A 21,762-nucleotide genomic window follows, 5' to 3' on the forward strand; every position below is an offset into this window, starting at 1 on the left:
AAGTCTAGTCTGCTGCCAGATCTTCCTCTATTTATAGAGAGAGCTAGGCTATGTTGGCACAGCAGCCAATCAGAAGGCAGGTCACCAACTGCCAGCCAGGTCACCAACTGCCAGTCCCCAGCTCCAGAGATGTCTTAAAGGGACCCCAACTTACAGCAACACAGTCCACAGGCTAGGCGTCCCACAGGCAGAGTAGTGTTTAAATTGAGGCACAGAACAAGCAAGGCAAGCCGCACATTGGTCCGATGATCAAAGAGCAAGAGACAAGAAAGGCGAGGCTTACCAAGCCATTTATCTCTCTGCCCTTCAGTTAATCCCACTTGTGTTTATCAGCCAGGCTGGCACAATAAACTATCTCATGTACATCCTCAGGTCTAGCTGGATTTGTAAGGTAGAATTGGGATCATGATAGTGGGGGGCAGGAAGCATTAAAGAACTAGAGGAAAGTTGTGTATATTGTACTTTTTATGGGCAATTTGTGGAGTTGAGTACTTGAAGGAATAACAATGAATAAACATTGTTGGCCTATTTTTTTTCATATATATATACTCCATAGTACTTAGAATTACATTTCTTTAGAATATGCAGCACTTTCGCTGAACAGTAACAGAAAGATGTGGTAGTGGTTTCTGTAAGATTACAGCCTTAGAAACCCTTAGAAACCGCTTCACTCTGTCATATAAGTTCAGAGTCAGAGTTGACCCAGTGGTAATGGGCTTTGTTGAATAAGGTTTGGACAGCATACTTTGTTGTCAAAGTGAGGATGTACAGAGATGGGCTCTAGGATGAGTAAATTTCTAAGGTGAAAATTTCTCATTGTGTTGTGTTTAGGATACTTCCTTCCGTATGCTTTTCTAGATTAAGGTAGACTATACTTCCTGGCCCTCATCACTTGAACTGGATGATCACCGTTCCATCAGCCTGTCCATGGGGCCACATCTCAGGGCTTATTGCATGTCTTTCTCTGATAGTCATTTAGGGCAGGCTGAGTCCCTTGCGTGCCCTCTTAGTTCTGTGCTGCACTCGATTCCCTTTGTGCCCAGTTCAGCTTGCTTTAGCTTTGTTCTCAAGGGCTTTGCTATTGCTGACTCGTTTTATACAGACTGGCTTTTTTCTCTATTGTTCTAGATGTTGGATTTAAGGTCAGGATCATCCAAAGTTGGAACATCTTGGAGAAGCAGACAAATACTCTGTTCATCGACGGTAGAAAGCTGCTTTCAGTAATAGATGGTGATAGTCTGTTTTTCACTGTGTCTAAAGAAGTCACCTTTATCACTAAGGGCCTTCTCTTCCCATTCTGTTCAGTAGTGACTTGATTGGTTGTGTCACCTGTGCAGTAGTTGAAAGAGGATATGAGTATACAATTTCAGGACCTCCCTGCATCCTCATAGATCCTTGGTCGTATGTAAGTGATTTAACATGCAGTCTTGCAGTCAGGGTTTTAAGAGTAAATAATTTCCATCTCCTTTACTATATTTTTATATTTATGAACACTTGAAGCAACATAATATTCTTCAGTTAAATGTATGCAAGTTACAAAAAAATCAGGCTAAAAATAAATAGAAAAATGTTCCAAATCAGGCTAACTTAAACATTTGGCAACTTCTGTTTTTGTGCTAATGATGAGTGAATAACTTTTAATTTAACATACTGGTGACTGACATATAAATTGAATTATTATGTTTTCTTTTTAAGAGTACAATTTGATTTCAAATTATGATCTTATAAACATTTTAGCCAACAGTGCCATTACATCTTTCTATAGCTTCCCATTTTTTAAGTCAAAATATGTATTATTGGGCAGAGTTTAAAATGAACAGAACACCAAATTTCTTTACATGATAAACTATAGAAAATGTTAAGGGCCAACACCTAACAATATATTGAAGATACTAAACCTATAAATATATGTACATAGATCTATATCCCCATCATTATATATAAATATATTTACATACGTACATGCCTGTATTTAGATCTCTATAATTGCTTAACACAATGTATGGATATATGGATTGTGATAAGAGTTGTACAAGCCCCCAATAAAATGATTAAAAAACAGATATTGAAGATATTAGGTGTCTTTAGTTTTTGAATATGCCTTATTAGCCAGAAGCTCTGGTGGGGTAGTGGTTTTGAGTTGGGCTACTAACCAAAAAGTCAGCCGGGTGAAAGCACCAGCCAGCTCCAAGGGAGAAAGACAAGGCATCCTATTCCTGTCGAGGCAGTTACAGTACGGGAGATTCACGGGGCAGTTCTGCCCTGCCCTGTCGGGTCATTATTGACTCGATGGCAGTGAGTTTTCTTATTTCCCACAGATGCCTAATGTAGTGGTGGTTCAGGTTGACTTACGATTATAAATGTTGACATTGAAACTTTATACTCTTTAAGCATCTTTGTGTGTGCAGGTTTATGTGTTAAGCTATATCATCATTTTTATTTTCTCAATTATAAGTGTGATACATTTTTTAAAACACTGGTTTCAAGAGAATCATACATTTTGACAATATGCAGATTCCATTTAAAACAAACAAGAAAAACCACACCAACCCAGGCGTTTCTGTTAAGCAGATTCCACCTCCTGGTAAAGCCACCACCCACGTGTGGCCGCATCCCCGGAATCCCAAAGCAGAGTCATCCCATAGCCATCACGCCCATTCCCACTGAGAAGGAGGGCAAGACCAGCACTGTGCAGAAGTGCTCTCACTTCCGCCAGACAATAGATTTAAATTAGAATTTCCAAACGTGAGAAATATGAAAGGGATGAAAGAAATATGAGTCCTTCATGTTAGCCGTATGGTTGGTGTTAGCCAAAATGAAGTTCAGGCTGTGGTTCTCTGTAGCCACTGGGTGACCTACCCAAAGGCAATCAGACGCACTTCTTTCTTTCTTAACTAATTGGCCCATGTTTAGTTTACTGAATGTCATCTGGACTCAGTAAAAAGCAAGTGACCTGCATTGAATTAGTGTAATTGTAATACAAACAGAATATTGCATAGTTTTGGTCTTATACAGGAAAGGAGAAAGTTGGAAAGATTCTTCTGTTTGATAAATAGAAACTGAAGATACCGGGCTCCAGACCTGGTTCATACGTGCTTTTACCTTCTTTCTTTTTTAAAAATCAGTATTTGCACTTTTGGGGTATTTTTGCCCCATTAAAAAATAGTGATTTTCCCCTTTGAAATTTACTATGAAGAACAAAGTCTTACTAATGAAATACAGCAAATCCTGGATCAAATTCCTTCTTAATCATCAGGAAGTTAGTATTATCTAAAATCGAAGTACTATTTTGCACTACTAGAATTGTAAGGAACTTGGCATACTGTTTTAGCTTTCTCATGGCTGATTTTACAAGATTTCAAGTGCCATTTTATTAGTTCTGGGTAGTTTGTATTTGTTACTTCTGTATCAGAGAGGTAATAACTATAATTTGCCAAGGGAACAGAAAGTTGAAGAATTAATTGCCACTTTTAATACTATGTTTAAATATTATGTCATTTTGATCTATAATAAAATCGCTGGATTTGATTTTGAAAGCGTCATTTTAAAATAGAGTTGAACACATTTGCACAATTGTTTCCCTCATCATTCTCAAAACATTTGCTTTCTACATGAGCCCTTGGTATCAGCTCCTCATTTTCCCTCTCCCTCCTCACTCCCCAGTGAGGGCAACAATTGTGCAAATGTGCTTGACACAGTGGCTGGATTATGTGTGGATTGTGATGAGTTGTATGAGCCCCCAATAAAATGATTAAAAAATAAATAAATAGAGTTGACATCTTAATAGTTATGTTCTGCATATAGGATATTAAAGGTAAAGTATCAGAATTATGAACAAGTTAGATCTTCCTATTATACCTCAGAATACCTTGTATTTTTAAAATATTCACATAAATGTATTTTTATAATTGTTTAATGTTTGCTTCTGCTGTCTAGATTTTATAGATAGTCCATGATTTACAAAGCATTTGAGCTACCGCAAACCACATTTTTTTTTCCTTCCCTACATCTTTTACAAGGAGCCCAGATGATGTAGTTAGTGGTGACATGTTGAGCTGTGATCCTCGTGGTCGGCAGTTTGAAACCACCGGAGGTTCCTCAGGAGAAAGACTGGGCTTTCTACTCCTGTAAACAGATACAGTTGGACACCCCTCCCCCCCAAAAAAAAATTGCTTCAGCTATGTCAAGACTGACTTTATCACAGAGTAGTAGTGGAATGGAATGGAATGGAGTGGTAAGTCAGGATCTATATAGCTTGGGAAAGCAGGCCTTGGGTTTTCCTGTATTTTGTTTCGATTCTACAGTGTCTAACATGCAGTCAGTAAATATTAGTTAAATAAATGGAAAATGAAATAATTTAGATTACTATTTCCAAAACTCTATCTACTCAGTACTCATTAACTCACTCACCGTCATTGAGTAGATGCCAACTCATAGCATTCCTTCCATGTAGGTCAAACTGCCCTGTGAACTTCTGAGGCAGTAGCTGTTTACAGGACTCTTTCTCCCTCAAAATGGCTGGTCGTTTTGAACTGCTGACCTTAAGGATTGCAGCCCCAACTTGTAACCACTATGCCACCAGACCTTTGAACAATTTAATATGGCATAATTATAGTGAATGAATCCTGGCTCTACTACTTGCTCTTTGTATTACCTAGAGCAAATAAGTATCTGTCTCTCTATCTAAAATGAAAGAGAGTACTGTCTTTATCTGAAAAGTCAATATAAGAATTAAAAAAGATAATTCATATAGAGTCCTTGGATGTTACATACTATACAAATAATTAATCTTTTTATCACTGTTGCTGGTTTCCTATTTTTCCAAAGGTGTATTGAAACTGGAAAAAATATATAAGAGCGCTTTAAAATTTTCACAGAAAAATTCCATTATCTTTTAATTCCACATCCCACAAACTTTTTGAAGGCCTTCATATGGCTTTATTAGAGAAGATTGTATTAGAGAAATCTCCAAGAATAGGTAATTTTCTAAAAGCCTTCCAAAAGATGAGTAATTAGGCAGTGACTCTTGATTAAAGCAGTCTGTAAGCCATGCTAAGATGTATATTTTATTTGTGAATGATGGAGAAAGAATGCTTTCAAATAAAGGCTGATAGGCAGATTTGCATATTAGAAAGGCAATTTTGTGAGTAATATGGAGAAAAGAAACCAGAAGTAGTTAGAACTGGTAGACAGATTATTGTAATATTGAAATGTTATTTTAATTTTATGTGGTCTTTGAGTAACATTGGATGTAAATCTGTAAAAAAAGCAAATAACAAAGATAATAGCTATCATTATATTTATTATCATTGATTGTAGATATGACTTATTGGATGCTTACTATATGCCAAGTATTTTTATATTTATCTCACTTAATCCTTCTGGACTTCTTATAAGATAGTAGTTCTCAAGGCGTGGTCCTTGGCCCACCAGTCTCAGCATCTTCTGGAACTTGTTAGACGTGCCGTAGAGGGAGGCCCCATCCCACAGCCTTTGAGTGAAGCTCTTAGCTATCTCTTGAGCTGCAGACTCATTTTTAACCGTCTTGTGAAGAGCTTTTTATAATTTCACGAGGCACTTCAGATCCAATAGCTCACATATACATTTTAATCATACTTGTTCCTTTCTATTTTCTGTCATGCTTAGTGTACGGTGACCAGACATCTGCTTTTGGTGGGACAGTCCCGATTTTTGGCGTTTCAAAAAAGTCCCGATTTTTGGAAAGAATGCACGACAAGCTAGGGAATGGTCTATTTGGTCCATATAGACCAAATTTTTAATCAAGAACCCCCCACCCCCACCCCTGGTCAATGGTGTCCCGCTTTAAATCTGGTCACCTTAGCTTAGTGGCCCTGCCATCCAACCAGTTGTCATGTTGAAAATCTGCAGAGTATCCTTCCTTGCCCTATATTCCACCTTCCATCAATCACCAGTCCCTGTTGGGGCTACAGTCACTCGCTCAGCTGCCACTGAGCAAGTTGAAATTTTCACCATTCACGTTACTTCTTTAATATCATACACAGCTCCTTCCCCTTTCATCTGTCTTTCTTCAGATTATGTCAGATCTTAAGGATTGTCTGCAGATTTTCACATCAGTCTCTTAACTGATCCAATTGTCCTAAGTCCCGCCCCATTTCCCAAAGTATCCTTCATTATACTGCTAGAGGGATCCCTCTAAAATGAACACAGATTATTTTATAGCCCTTCAAGCCATCACCTCATCAATAACAAAAAATGTCCTGTTATTTGCTTGTGTTTAAGAACCAGCCTCTTTAAAGGAGTCATACGTGATTCTTTAGATAGACTGTCTTTTGTAGATGCCTTTGGGTTCTCACCACAGTTCTTAGTGAAACTTCTCCAAGCCTATAGTTTTTCCATACTTTCTGCCCTTGGGCCCTTGTCTTTCCTAAAGGTTTCCCTTTGCACTCCATTCATTGCAATAGAGAGAATCTATCACTGTATTGCCCTTTACCTGTTTTCTTCACCTGGTGAGGGTTCATGGACAGCAGCAAGTGTAACTTTGTGCACGGTATCTATTCCAGTCTTTGTGATACAGTAAATTGTAAATGCATGGTGAGTACATTTATATAACAACTGGGGGCACATAATTTTTATTTGCATTTTTTATTAACTAGGAAGATTGAAGTGGACATTTCTCTCTTGTATGTCACTATATTTGGATAAACCTTGAAAGGAAAAGAGAACATTATTTCTCCCTGAGTAGTTAATAGTTTGAGTGCTACCATGTGTTTAGCCCTGGGTGAGGCATTGCATGAATGAAGTAAAAAGATATATGATGGAGGGCCTGGCATTACAATTTTCTTTTTCTTTCACAAAAGATTTCTTTTGATAATAAATTTTATAGTCATCATCCATCGTACTTTTAATTTTTCATCCAGTTTCGTTTTAGGGAAAGGAAAGGATAGCAATCATTTAGGTTGCCATCAAAAATGCTAATTTTGGACTCTACTGAGTATAGTATGGCACTTGTCCAACAGAATCTGTTAAAAATTTTCCTTTGGGTCAGATCTAAGTTGAGAAGAATGAGGTAACTTCCATGTGAACCCAGATTGTACTTCTCTCCAGTGACCTGCCAAATTCACAATTCCATTTGTATCTGGGATTGGGGAGCTGAGTTTAATATGGATGTGTGCCAATGATAGCAAATCTTGGCAAGATGATTCTATTCTCTGTGCTTAATTATCTAGTTTTACTATAAGATTTTCATATATGTATTTGTACATACCTATTATTCTCTCAAGGTGTGCTCATTGGTTATGAGCTCTCATACCTACTGTTTTATTTTGGTGGTACTCATTTCTGTCTTTACTGAGACAGCTAGTATGCATTTTTATACTTTTCCACTAGCTATCCAGTTCTGCCTCTAGATTTATAGATTTTAATGCTCCACAGTTGTCTTAAGGGTCGTATGTCTTAAATCTCTCATTTTGGAAATTGAAATATCTTAGCAAAGCTCAGATAGGTGGAATTTGTGGTTTATTAATTCATTCCATATTTATGGAGTGCCTGCCCTAACACTGCTCAGGCCCTGGGATCCAGCTGTGATGAAACAAGGGGCCAACGTCTTAGGTGCATATATTCTAGGTGGGAGAGACAATAAATGTTGCACACTAAGTATAACACAATAGATGATGAAAAGTTGTGCTAAGGATAATGGAAGTTTGGCTTCAGAAGATCCTGGGAATGCCTGCGTGTTTTTCAACCTTGGCTTGATCATCTAGGAAGTGAAGATAAAAATCAAACAAAACCAGGCCCTGCCACAGACCAGATTCTTTGGACCAGGTTCAGGGCATCAGTAATTATTTTTTAAAGTTCTCTAGGTGATTCTAATATGTAGTCAGTGTTGGCCTACTGTTTGGGATTTTGTAGTTGGATGGTTGCTTGTGAATCATAGGCTTTCTTAATATTGAACTGATATATGCATATTTTTATCATTCTCATTAGCTTTTGGTAGAACCCGATGATCTATTTATTTATTACTTTTTGTTTGACCTTGTACTTGGACCAAGCTGAAGATTAACTCATTGTTTTCCCCTAGACAACCATACTGGCAAAATTTCTTCTCTAAAACTTACTGTTTAATTAATAAAGTTTCACATTGGATTCCTGAGGTCTGTTGTTCCTTCTTGATTATTGGCTTTCCCAATTTTCTATTGTTATATTTTTTTTATATATTTCTTATTGTTAATCGGTTTTAGTTTTCCTTAATCCTATTTTAGGCTCATTTCATTCGGTTTATCCTTTATGTTAAATTGATTTGTACTGTACCTCATACTGTTATTATTACCAGAGAATCATCTATTGCGTGACACTCTTATTACCTTAGGACTTGCTGACTGTTTGTTCTTATTTCTGTCATAGGAGCTTCATGCTGACCTTTGCTTGTTTGGCTTTAACCTAGTTTTTAGTATCTGTTTGGGTTCATAGGCCTTTGTGTAAGGATCCGCCTGTTTTGCAATCTCTATTAGATATGATTGGATCTTGAGTGATATGTTGTTTATAAATGGTACTAACCTTTTCATCCACTATTCATCTGTCATTTTGTTACACTGTGATGACTTGCATGTTGCTGTGATGATGGAAGCTATGCCATTTGTATTTCAAGTACCAGCAGGGTCACTGTGGTAGACAGGTTTCAATGGAGCTTCCAGATTAAGACAACCTGGAAGAAGGACCGGTGATTGGCTTCTGAAAAACTCGACCAGTGAATGCCTTGTGAACCACAGCAGGGCATTAGCTGATACAGTGCTGGAAGATGAGCCCCTCATGTTGGAAGGCATTCAAAATATGATTGCACAAGAGCTGCTGTTTAAAAGTAGAATTGTCCTTAATGACCCAGATAGAGTGAGGCGTTCGGGACCTTCCTTTGCTTATGTGGCACAGCTCAAATTGAAGAGCAACAGTTGCAAACATTACTAATCTACTGAGTCATTAAGCATCAGAATGTATCAACTATAAATGCAGGAGAATTGGACATGGTAAAAAATGAAATGGATTGGCAGTCGTACATTGTCAAAGAATTGTTGAAGTCCATTTTGGATTTAAAAGAGGATGTGGAATGAGAGAGATATCATTACTGATGTCAGCTGGATCCTGATTGGAAGCAGAGAATACCAGAAAAATTTTTAGCTGTGTTTTATATTGACTATGCAAAAGCATTTAACTGTGTGAATTATTACAAATTATGGATAACATTGAGAAAAGAGAATTCTAGAATACATAATTGCATTCATGTGGAATCTGTACAGGCAGTTATTCAAACAGAACGAGAGACTACTCAATGGTTTAAAATTAGGAAAGGTGTATGTCAGGGTTGTATTCTTTCACCCTACTTAGTCTATATGCACAGCAAATGATCTGAAAAGCTGGATTACGGGAAAAAGAAATACAGCATCGGGATTGGAAGAAAATTGATTATCAACCTGTGATATGTTGATGACACAATCCAGCTTGCTGAAGTAAAGAGAACTTTAAGCACTTACTGATGATGATTAAAGGTTGTAGATTTCAGTATTGATTATACCTCAAAACAGAGGGAAGTGGGGAACCCTGTAAAGTAGGCCAATAAGCGACATCATAATAAATGGGGAAAATAGTGAAGTTGTCAAGGATTTAATTTTATTTGGGCCCACCATCAGTGGAAGCAAAAGTTGAGAAATCAAACCACATGCTGCATTGGGCATATCTGCTACAAGTGATCATGCCTTTCTTCCATGTCTTCCCTCTTGGTTGCTGTCTAGAATGGACAGGTTTCAGAGTTCCTTGTCCAAATTGCCCAGAGAGTGTGCTTGTTCTCATGAGGGCAGACTGTACCAGGTCAGGGGTAAAGAAGAGACAGCTGTTAGGAGTGTTGACAGGTGGTGTGAGAGAGATTGGGATGAGCTGTGATCTGGGTGGGCTTGGTGTTCAGCAAGGTGGTTAAGCCATAGACTGCCAATCTCTCATTTCTTTTCTTACCCAGGGCCCCACAATGTGCATGGTTTTGTGTGGCTTTTCGTGTGGGGTCAGCATGGATATTACTGATTTGTATTGGATGGACTTCCACGGTTGTATTCTGGCAGAGTAAAATCAGGCATTACTGTTGATGCAGGTACTATCTGATCTTTTAGCAGCGTTTTTCCTTCTACTTTATAAAAGGCGCTCTTATAGTCCTACAGCAATTCATTTGGAAAGGTTTTTTCCCTAAGTTCTCGATTTCATCACGCTTGTGAAAATTGTTTTCATAATGCTTGTGTTTGTTTGGCTAACATTTACTAATTCTTTATGACATTTTATCTTCCTTTAATTTTTGGATACATGCAAGCCAATTAGTTCATCAACTTAGTTTTCTATCTCTTTTACTGATGTTTTTGTATTGTGCAAGTTTTCCTTTGGGCTCAAGAACAGAACAATTGTGAAGCTGACGCAGGACAGCACAGTGTTTTGTTCTGTTGTGCATAGACAGGGTCACTGTGGGTCAGAACCAACACGAGGGCACCTAACAACAACAAAAAGTTTTCTTTTTCCAAACTTTGAGGTGGTGGTCTAATATTTTTTCTGCTTAGTCTTACATTTCATTTTTTCTTTTATAATGCCTAAGTCAGGGGTCCTCAAACTTTTTAAACAGGGGGCCAGTTCACTGTCCCTCAGACCCATTGGAGGGCTGGACTATAGTTTAAAAAAAAACTATGAACAAATTCCTATGCACATTGCACATGTTTTATTTTGAAGTAAAAAACAAATGGGGCAAAAACACCCTGCAGGCCGGATAAATGTCCTCGGTGGGCACATGTGGCCTGCGGGCCGTAGTTTGAGGACGCCTGGTCTAAGTGCTCTTGGTCAGCATTTATGGCTAGAGCTTATGCAGAGTAAATCACACACAATAATCTGGGTGTGAACTATTTTACTAAAATGTCTACTTTTTGAGGAAGTACTGTGCTGTTTGAAGTGCCCCGTATCACTCCAAAATTAAGCTGTGAAGAGCCCTGTTTTCTGACTTAGTGATGGCTACTGTTACTGAGTTCCATTTGATTCACAGTTCTCCTTTCCTCAAGGTCGTATTGTGAGGTGTGCACACTACGCTGTTTTGTTATTAGCTGGGTTCTGTCTCTCGGTCTCTCTTTTCTTTTGACCAGTGTAGAAATGTAGGCCATCAGGAGTGTAGTGTAAAGCTAATTCTTGTGTCCCCTGAGGATGGTCAGTCGGCTCTTTAGACAGGTTCCTAGGGAGTAGCATTCCTCATTCAGTACACAGCAAATGCCAGTCCTTACATTACTCTGAGGCTGCAGAATGGTGATGTTTTAATTATTTCATGCCTTATGCATTTATGTGGTATTTTTTCATGAAGAATAGCTTTTTTACAAGTATGCTTGATACAATTGATATATGGATTGCTATCAGAGCTGTAAGAGCCCCCAATAAAATCTTTAAAAAATATATCACTGTAGAATAATGGATTTTTATTTTATTCAATATATCTATAATAACTTGTAGCCATTATTATTTTTATGCTCATATCATCCTAAATTTGGCCAGTGCCCTTTTAACATGATCATTAATCTTTGAGGGCGTCCTTATTTCTTAATCCAACAAAATTGGCCCAGATATACCTGCCTCAGCCTTAAAAGCCATCCCTTCTCCTAGGAGAGTGTACTTCTCTTTTGGTGCTGCTGCCTGCTTAGCCTCCTCCCCAGTTGTGGTGGGAATCATGGGTTTTCTCCATGTAAGTTTGCTCCGAACTTTCTCAGATCCTTAAAGATACACAAAAAACACGCAACATGTCCACTTTCATCAAATCATTCCCAACTCTCGGCAGCTCTATAGAGGGTTTCCAAGGTTTTGTGGGAGCAGACCAGCTCATCTTTGCCCTGCAGAGCACTTGCTTAATGGGTCTGAAGCACTGACCTTGCGATTAGCAGTCAGCACTTAACCCACAGTGCCACTAGGGTTCCTTTGAGTGAGCTGCTACTCATTTATCTAGATTCATTGTAAAGTTTTGTTTTGTTTTTAAATATATCTCATTTCATATTGCCCTTTTCTCTTTAGAGTCCAAGCCTTTTTTAATTTTCACTGTTCTATGATAGAATTTTTGGAAGGAGCAGAGGCAAACCCCGTGCTGCCGTCGCTACATTAACATGAAATCTTTAGATTACATCAGCACTCAGTATCACTGTAGATTTCACTAGGGAACCAGAATTGACTCCATGACAACAGCTTTGGGTTTGATGTAGATGTAGTGCTACATGTGTACACACATGCTATGAGTGATTCAAGACTTGATAAAGTACTGTTTATACCTTTAAGAAGTTCCCATGTCATCGAGGGCATTTTGAATGAGTTTATATCTAACTAGAATGCAAGATAAAATATGGAAAGTGCTAAAGTTGGGATATACAGTGATGATGCTTGTCTTGTATTTTATGTTTTTGAATAGTGGTTCTTAATGCTGGCTGCACATGAGAATCGCTTGGGAGATAAAAACATACTGTGCACAGTCCCTATGCCAGATCAGTTAAATCAGAATGTTATATGAATTGAGCTGAGCTCTGTTAGTTTGAACAACTTCTTTTACCATGACCTTCATTAGTCTCTTCCTTCATTGGTTTCTTCCTTTATGGACCTGTAGGTTCAGACACCTTGTAATTCCCTCTCCCAAACCAGAAAGGAAGGTGCTCTGATGAAAGTACTTGGGTTACTTGTATGTCTGCTAACTGCAGGGTCTGTCAAGATTTATAATTTTGGAAACCTACAGGGTCATTTACCCTCCTATCCTGATGCTGCCCTCGTCATATAATCCAGTATCTCTGATGATTTGCTCAGCATACAGAGTCAATAAATATGGTGAGAGGCTAAACTCTGTGACATTCACCTTTCCTGGTTTTAAACCATACAGTATTCCCTTGTTCTGTTCGCACAGCTGCCTCTTGTGATCCATGTAGAGGTTCTGCATGAGTTAGGTATTCTGGGATTCCCATTCTTCTCAAGGCTATCCATCGTTTGTTAGGATCCACATAGTCGAATGTCTTTGCATGGTTAATAAAACACAAATAAACATCTTTCTGATAGTCTCTGCTTTCAGCCAAGATCCATCTGACATCAGCAGTGATATTCCTTGTTCCACATCCTCTTCTGAGTCTTACCAGAATCTCTGGCAGTTCCCTGTCAGTGTTCTGCCTAGATAGCTAATAATGGCGGTGTCATTGACCCCAGCGCCTTTTGGAACTGACTTGACCCTGAGTGTGGGTTCTTTCAATCACTTTGTACGGTCAGGGCGCCAGCTACACTCCTTCCCTTAATTCAGCTCTCAGGTAGACAAACTGGCCTCTGTTGGCTGGATTCATGATGACTGGAGCCCATGTGAATTGAGAGGCCGTGTTCCCAACACTTTGACCCTGTGCTCACTGTGAAATTGTACTTCAGGAGCCAGAGTCACCCCCAAAGTCTGTATTCTCTTTTTATTTCAAATTTGATTTGAGGGATTGGTGTTACAATTTTAGTTTAAACTCTTTATGTTAGCATCTCGGAGCCCTTTTGTAATTCTTTCCCCTCCTCTTACCTCTGTTTCCTTTCAAACTAGCAGTTTAATCCTTGTTCAATACTTACCTACCTCCTAGGTTTGTAGACAGTTGAGTGCCATCATCTTTTAAATCCCAAACAACCTGAAAAACATCTAGTCCAGCCTCCTCACTGTAAGAACAAAATCGTGACTCTCAATATCTAAGGAACTTGGAAGAACTGCACAGTCAGGGTGATTTAGAATTGAAGCAAGACTTTGAGCCAGCTTCCCTAGGTTCAGTCATGGCCAACAAAGCAAAACTGTAACAAACCATATGGGCTGGGTGTACCAGATTGATAACTGGAATGGGCAAAATGGTGGGTTGATGTCCTGCTAGAAATTTAATCTCCTTCTTGGAAAGCAAGGGCTCCTTGCGAGTTTCATCATAGCAACCAAGTCTCTTGGATCTGCAGAGTCAGAAACAAAGTTCCCCAGCGCAAAGATGGTGACTGACCGCACCCCTTTGAACTTGGTGCTCTTCACAGCTCTGGCAATAATTCAGTCTCCCGCATCAGGCACCTGAAAGGTGTCTGAGTTGTAGGACTCTACCTGAGTTGTAGGACCTCAGTCCATAAATTTTTCCATTCTACTTATTATTCCACTTCACTGCAAATTTAAAAAGCCAGGTCTGTTCCAGTTTCACAGTTTTGATGCTCTGGACTGAATTCTGTTTTGTTTTTTGACTCTAGACCCATTATTTGTTTTATTCATTGTACTATTAACTATCTTATTTGTAGTGGGCCAGAAATATATATTATTATTACTGTATTTGTTTAAAAAAATTTAGATTTTGATTTAGTACTAGGTAAACACAAACTCCTGGTCACTGAGTCGATGCCAACCCCTAGCGGCCCTGTAAGACTGGGTGGAGCCGCCCCTGGGAGTGTCTGAGACTGTACCTCTCTATGGGGCAGCAAGCCCATCTCCCTCCTTGGAGCTAGCTGGCTGCAGGTTTCCAGCGGCTGACCTTGTAGTGAGCAGCCTGGTGTGCACCCAGTAAGCTGCCAGGGCTGCTGGAACAATGCAGGGACTGCACATGCAGGCACATGCAGGCACCTTTATCCTGGATAATGGGTTAGAGCACGCACATGTTTTTATTTAGCAGGGGGGTGCTGAGTTTTTTTTTTTCTGAAAAGGGGGCAATAGGCTAAATAAGTACTATGATTTAGTACTTTGTTACTCATTTGTTACATTTTTGGTCAGCAAACGTGTATGTTTGTTGGTGAGTATTTTGCAGTTTTATAAAAGTGCTTTCTCGGTTCTTTTATCTTTTAGTTGGTATTGAGATAACCTTTTGTTTGTACACCTGAGGTTCATGAATAGGGGGCATGGATTTCTTTGTCATGCTGGCGTGCCCGCCGCTTCTGTGCCTTCACAAATCCAGCTACCTGAGTTTCGGCCATCCCTGCTGACTCACTCCCCGAGATGACCAAGTCCAGCATCTTAGCTGCTCAGCTCAGCTCTCCTAGTCCTCTGTGTTCCTGGAGTCCAGGGCATGACATTCCAGGCAAGAAGATAATTAGCTGTCTTGAGGTGCTTACATTCCTTGGCTTAGTAAGACTACTTAAAAAAATAAAAAGAATCAAAGGTTCAGTATGTAGTTAAGCAACACACTGTGTAGAAACAAACACACGGATAATCATACCCTTTAGTGTGCTAACATTCTTTTTTCGATCAAAATGGTGTTTGAGATAAGATAAGTTTATATGGCTGTAATGTATGTCCTTGTGATTTGGTTGGTGGCAAGGAAAGAAGTGAATTGCTAGCCACTGATTACCAAAACTTTCTACAAGGGGCCTGCTACCTAGTCAGCGTTTAGGAAAACCCAGAGATTCAGAAGAGGCTCCTCTAGGATTCATGACTGGGCTATTTCATTAGTTGATCAAAGGAAAGCCTTTGAGGAAATGTACTCTCATTTGGTTGCAATGGATTGTCCAAGTCTAGAAAAATGGAAACAAAAGGTGTGGCGGTTTTCCTGGAGCCTTTAGATACCCAGCATTTTGGTGGATCATTGTTTGAACTGTATACTACAATTCTGTGCTTGTTTGAGAATAGGATGCCAGCCTTTTAGCTTCACTTTATGACAGTACTGGGTAAATAAGAGTTAGAGCTCAGCTTTTCATCCTTGGGTTTCTAATAGCTACTGCTGAGGTGAGCCTTATATGTTAAGATTATCTGAAGATAAGGCTGAAACTCATTGGCTCAAAGTTCAAAGGAGACCTTTAGCTTCAAGGACATAAATCACTGAGCTGTTATCCACTGATTTGTAACACAAGTGCAGATGAGCCACATTTGTCTAGATAATCTAGTATCTTTACCTGCAGTTTGATGTCAGTCTACATAGGGGGTTTCATAGATGCTTTGAACTACATTTTGCAGAGGTGAGAGTTTAAATTTATTTTTATTCTTTAATTTGAAGAAGCAAGAGGGTCGTGTGCACCTTTTCCAACAAGCTCCTGTTAACCTCACTTTACCAATCTTTATAGCCATGTCAGGTCCTGCCTGCCTTATGCAAACTAACAGACTGGCTGGGCTATTTACAGACTGGGCTTTTCATTATTTGGCACTCCATTATTTGTTATGTGTTTCCTAGCCCAGTTACCCCACATAGTGAGCCAGTATAGGGTTTCTGAGACTAAATATTTACCGGAGCAGACAATTTCATTCTTTTCCCACAGAGTGACTGGTGGTTTTGAACTGCCACCAACCCAGCACCAACAACCCATGCACCCCTTGGGGTTAGCAACCCAACACCAGCAACCATGCACCCCTTGCCACCAGCAAAGCTCCTTGACAACATAGAAAGTGCTTGACAAATACTTGTTTTTCAACTGAAAGATGTTTCTTTTGTCTTAATACTGGCTAATGTACTTTTGAAAGACTAGCTTAGGTGTAATATATGTAATATGCTGTAATATGCATAATCTGATGTAAGATGTGCAAGAATGTCCTCATCCAGTAAAGGACTTGCCCTATTTGAAATAAGATGCATGTACTGATAAAGAGAGTAACTCTTAGCCTAAACCAACAGACTTGGATCGATGAGTCTTTCCTGTTTCTTCAGAGCATAATACCCTTTGGCTCCCTTTCCAAGTTAAAGATCGGTGACAATACACTGTATAAATTGTTGCATCTTGTAAAGGTATTCAAGTGATTAAAAATAATGAATTGTTAGACTACCCGCGTGTCTTGCAATTTAATTTAGCTGCCTATTGTCAATTTCCTGAATTCTGGAGTTATTCATTCTTCCTTTTATTACCCTTCCTAAACAGTATGTCCATGTGTATTCTTGGTTGACCTCTCGAAGTATTTCTTGCCTCATATCTTCCATTTCCGTCCTGTAGTTCCTATTCTAATTTGAATTTTTCACTATTTGATGCCATTGAAGTTGGGCATCTATACCAGCCTCTATATTATATAGTTAAAGTGTTTCTAGCCCCACCTCTCCTTGGTTTGAAACCCACACCCTTCGTTTTGCTCATCATCTGGTGTTTCCTAGTCCCTTACAGAGTACATCTGCGTGCCCTCTGCCCCTCCAAGGGCTTCATTCTGGCCGCTTGTGTTTCACTTCCTTTCTTGACAGGAGAGCGTCCTTCTCCTCTTTACGCCTTAAGGGCAGTGACTGGTTCCCGGTACATCATTGCGCGGTCACATGCTAACACTGTGTTCTGTGCATCGTAGGCTCTGAACAATATTTATGAACTATAAAAATGTTTACCTTCATTCATACATGATTGAATGATCTTCCATTTGATCACCTTTCACAGTTGTGATTGTAGTACGTTTTCAGTTCTTTCCTGCCTCAGCCGTGCTTTAAAAACTTAAAAACCTGCTTGTGCTTCTTTTCCACTTTAGAAATAGAGCAGGAACTGGTGAGAGGTACAAGGTAGAACACAGGATCATGTTTTATTATCTCATCCTTTTGTTACTGCTTCTATTTGTTTAGATTTAGTAAATCTTTGTACTTCATCTTCTGGCTTCTTCAAACACACTAGAAACATTAGACAACTTTGCTAATCTTCCAAGTGAAACCCTTTTTATAGATCTGAAATTTTGTTTTTAAGATTTTTAACCTAGCTGGGCTTTTGAGTCACTCTTATGTAAAATGAGAATATTGGGTTAACATGTCGTTTACTATGGAAATTCTATGATGCTTTTAAATAGTTTCTGAATAAAAACCAAACTTGCTACCATGTAGTCCATTGCTACACACAGTGACCCTGCAGGGTAGAGTGGAACTGACCCTTCGGGTTGCTGAAGCTGTAAATCTTTGCAGGAGCAGAAAACTCAATTGGTTACCCCCACCACCACCACCACTGCTTCAGAATGTATCATCATTATTTTGTCTACAGTTTTGGTGTTTTCTCCATGTATAAGCAGACATTAAAATAATACTTAGGATTAGTTGCTTTCAGTGGTAAGCAACTGAGTTTCTAAGTATCATGATTAAGGTTTAGAGGAATGAGACTGTTCCTGCACATTCCATGTGTTTGCAGATGAAACTAGAGGACTACCAGCTGAGAGTGAGGAGGGACGAGGCCCTCTGGTCTGAAAAGCTAAGAGAACATTACAGCCTGGGAAGGGAGTGTTTTTGGATCCGTCTTTGTGAACCCCATGTCACCATGCCGCATAGAAATACATTGACAAAGATGATTAAAAGACCATTTCTCCCCCCTTTATGTTGAATTCTGAGGGCGCGAGAGGAGACTGTACTAGATAGAGTCCAGGCTCAGACGCACAGGCGCAGCAGCTCTACCCTGCCCATAGGGTGGCTGTGAGTCAGTGTCGACTCGATGGCGGTGGGTGTGTTTGTTTTGTGTTATCTTCTGTGTGATTGTTTAATTATATAAATTTACTGCTGGTTCGGATTACTTGCATTTTTTCCGTGCTGTATTTACTGTTGGTCTTTTTTTTACAGTGGAAGAATAATAGCATATATGTATTGAATACTTCATACACTTGTATCAATTGACTATTGTTTTCATATATGTTTAAAGATAATTAATGTGCTAGGAACAATATTTTATTAGGAACTATTTTAGATGCCCAGGAGCAAAGTTTGTCTATAACATACAATGATTTCCTAAGGACGCTCATGAGGAATTAATTCTCTTTGTTGAACATGGATGACTGGGTAGCTTGGGGACAGGAATAGGAGAGAGACTTTCTAGCTTTTGAATTTTGAACTATCTGAATGTACTGTCTTTTAAAGAATAAAGTGACATAATACCTTTAAAGCTTTTCATTTGGAATCCTGACTTGCGTATTAGCTCTATGGAGTACTAGTGGACAACAGAGCTGTGATTCTGTTCAGAGTGCAAAAGCACGGTGGACTGTTTCTAGCCATTTTGAGTAACTGTGCTTATATAAATTAAAGTGGGAAGTAAATTTGGCTTGCCAATAGCAAAATTTGGGGTATCTGTTTGACTATAAAATAAACTAGGCAATATTCTTAGTTTGGTAAAAGGGTCAGAAACGCCAAGTCTCCTCTGGAGACTGCTAAAAAATAATAGATAAAATAAAGAATGATGTGCTCAATGAGCTACAATTCAAATAAAGGAAATTTAATGGGAAATGATTACATTAGTAGCAGATGGGCTTGCTTCCTGAATTGCAATCTTTCTGGAAATCCTAGAACAGCTTAAATTTGTTTTTCAGATACAGAATCTGATAAAAAAGATAGATAAAGTGATTTGCTTATTTGGTTATGCTGTTGTGAGTCTGACAGTGCCTTTCGGATCCTTCATTTCTACTAGGCGATTTTTATGATCCCCACAAATCCACCACCAACATTCAGGAAACCAGAACTTTGGTCTGATGATTTCACCGATTTTGTGAAAAAGTGCCTGGTGAAGAATCCTGAGCAGAGAGCTACTGCAACACAGCTTTTACAGGTCAGTGTGCACGCCTCTGGGCCAGAACTGCTGTGAGTTTGATGGCTGATTTCTAAAGAGTTAAACTATATGGATTGATGAACTACACAAGCGCGCGCATGCGCGCACACACACACACACACAACTCTTCTTCCTCTGTATGTTCTCTTTTCTAAACTCAGTCTTCTGCATCTTTATATTGTTGTTGTTGTAGTTAAGCCCTTTCCTTCTAAAGTTGTTTTGAAATGAAATGTACATTGACTTCCCCAATTTTCTAAACATTTCTGAATGAAACCTTGTCTCCATGACTTTTTCCTGTGCCCCCCTATCCCCCTTCCCCCCTGGTGTGTTATTCCTAGAGCCAGCCTTCTACTTTAAGCCCCTTTGTGCCAGTGTTAAAAAAACAAACAAAAACCAAACACTGATTCTGACCCATAGGACCCTATTGGACCAAGAACTAACTGCCCAGGTGGTTTGAAAGGCCGTACATCTTGATAGATGCAAGCTGCCACATCTGTCTCATGTGGAGCAGCGGTGGGTGTGATCAACTGGCCTTTATAGCACACCACTGTACTACACCATCAGGACCCCTTTGGTCCGGTACAAGATGGATAAATACAAGCTCTCTGTACTCCTTGAAGAGAATATCGTGTGTTAAAAATACTGGTTTCAAGATCACCTAAAAGTGAAACATCTCAGTATTCCTTGCTACAAGTAGATCTTTTATCCAGAGTAATGGGATAATTTTTCTCTTCCTTGACATTTGATGCATATAGAAGTAATTTAATAATAATTTGTGAGCCTTTATTTTCCCAACAGAATTACCTCAGACCTCTAAGCTAATAAATACCTCCTTCTGATAAAGCTCGATAAATGGAAAATGATTTTAAGTCACAAAAGTATTCAAAATATGGTTCTCGTAAAAAGTGATTTTCCAGAGTAGAATTTGACAAAGGGATTTGTTGAAAGATGTGTGGAAACTGACTCTTAAATAGACTTTATTTTTATGAAAGTGTGCAACTTGGTACTCAACCTTCATGGAAGTCAGTGACATATCGAAAACAAAAATCATTTTTCTTTGATGCAGCAGTTTGACTTCTGTGAATTTATTCTACAGGAAAGAAATGAACTTTGTGTGAAATCACATCTGTAAAAGTGTTTCTGGAAAAAGACCGTTGTTGTCAGGTGCCTTCGCGTCAGCCTGACTCCTAGCCACCTGTGCTCAGCAGAATGAGACCTGCCCAGTCTGCCCCGTCCTCACCATGGCTCTGTTGAAGCCCCTGTTGCAGCCACTGTGTCATGCCATCTTGTTGAGGTTGCCCTCTTTTTAGGTGACCCTCTACTTACCCAAGTACGATATCCTTTTCCAAGGACCAGTCTCTCCTTATAACAGTCCAAAGTATGAGACGAGTCTTGCCATCCTAGCTTTTAAGAAGCATCCTGGCTGTACTTTCTCCAAGATCGATTTGTTTTTCCCCCGGCAGCCCATGGTACTTAAAATATTCTTTACAAGTAGCATAAATCACATGCATCAGGCCTTCTTCAGTCTTCGCTTTACATTGCCCATCTTTCCCATGCATATAAGGTGATTCAGAATGCCATTGGCTTGCGTCAGGCTCACCTTACTTAGTCCTCAGAGTTACAGCTTTCCTTTTTAACTCATTAAAGAGGTCTTTTGTATAAGATTTGCCCAATGTCCTTTAATATTTTTTTGACTGCTGCTTCCATGAGCATTTGTGGTGGAACCAAGAAAAGTGAAATCCTTGGCAACTTTAATATTTTCCTCATTTATCATGCTGTTATCTATCGGTCCATCTGTGAAGATTTGGGTTTTTTTAAGTTGCTTTGTAATCTGTATTGAAGGTTGTAGTCTTTGATCTTCATCAGTAAATGCTTCAAGTCTTCTCTCCTTTCAGCAAGCAAGGTTGTGTCATCCGCATATTGCAGGTTGTCAATGCAACTTCCTCAAATCCCGATGCCATGTCCTCCTTCATATAGTTCAAAGCAAATCAAACTCACCACCATCAAGTTCACTCTGACTCATAGCGACCTCGCATTCCCACTGCTGAAGGTTGACTAAGGGCCATAGTCTCAGGGTTCCCTCCAGTCTCCTTCACACTAGTAAGTCTGGTCTTTCATAAATTTCTTTAAAAACACTTTTATTGGCATAGAACTCACATAGCATACAATTCAATAGTGCACTCATATTAAGAGTTGTACAAGGTAGAATTGGGATCATAATAGTGAGGGTGGGGAGGGGAGCATTTAGGAACTAGAGGAAAGTTGTATTTTTCATCGTTGGTACATCGCACCCTGACTGGCTCATCTCCTCCT

General features: G+C 39.2%; 1 protein-coding gene across 2 annotated transcripts in view; it reads left to right on the forward strand.

Moving 5' to 3' along the window:
* STK3 (serine/threonine kinase 3) overlaps positions 1 to 21,762 on the forward strand; it is a 290,300-nt gene that overhangs the window by 160,489 nt on the left and 108,049 nt on the right. For both annotated transcript variants that reach the window (XM_045286470.1, XM_045286473.1), the window contains one exon: positions 19,312 to 19,449. In XM_045286470.1, coding sequence (XP_045142405.1) covers positions 19,312 to 19,449 — 138 coding nt within the window. The remainder of the gene's footprint in view (positions 1 to 19,311; positions 19,450 to 21,762) is intronic.

This window comes from Echinops telfairi, unplaced genomic scaffold (assembly GCF_000313985.2).
Source record: "Echinops telfairi isolate 266 unplaced genomic scaffold, ASM31398v2 ScPeMD7_1;HRSCAF=3_0, whole genome shotgun sequence".
Taxonomy (NCBI): domain Eukaryota; kingdom Metazoa; phylum Chordata; class Mammalia; order Afrosoricida; family Tenrecidae; genus Echinops; species Echinops telfairi.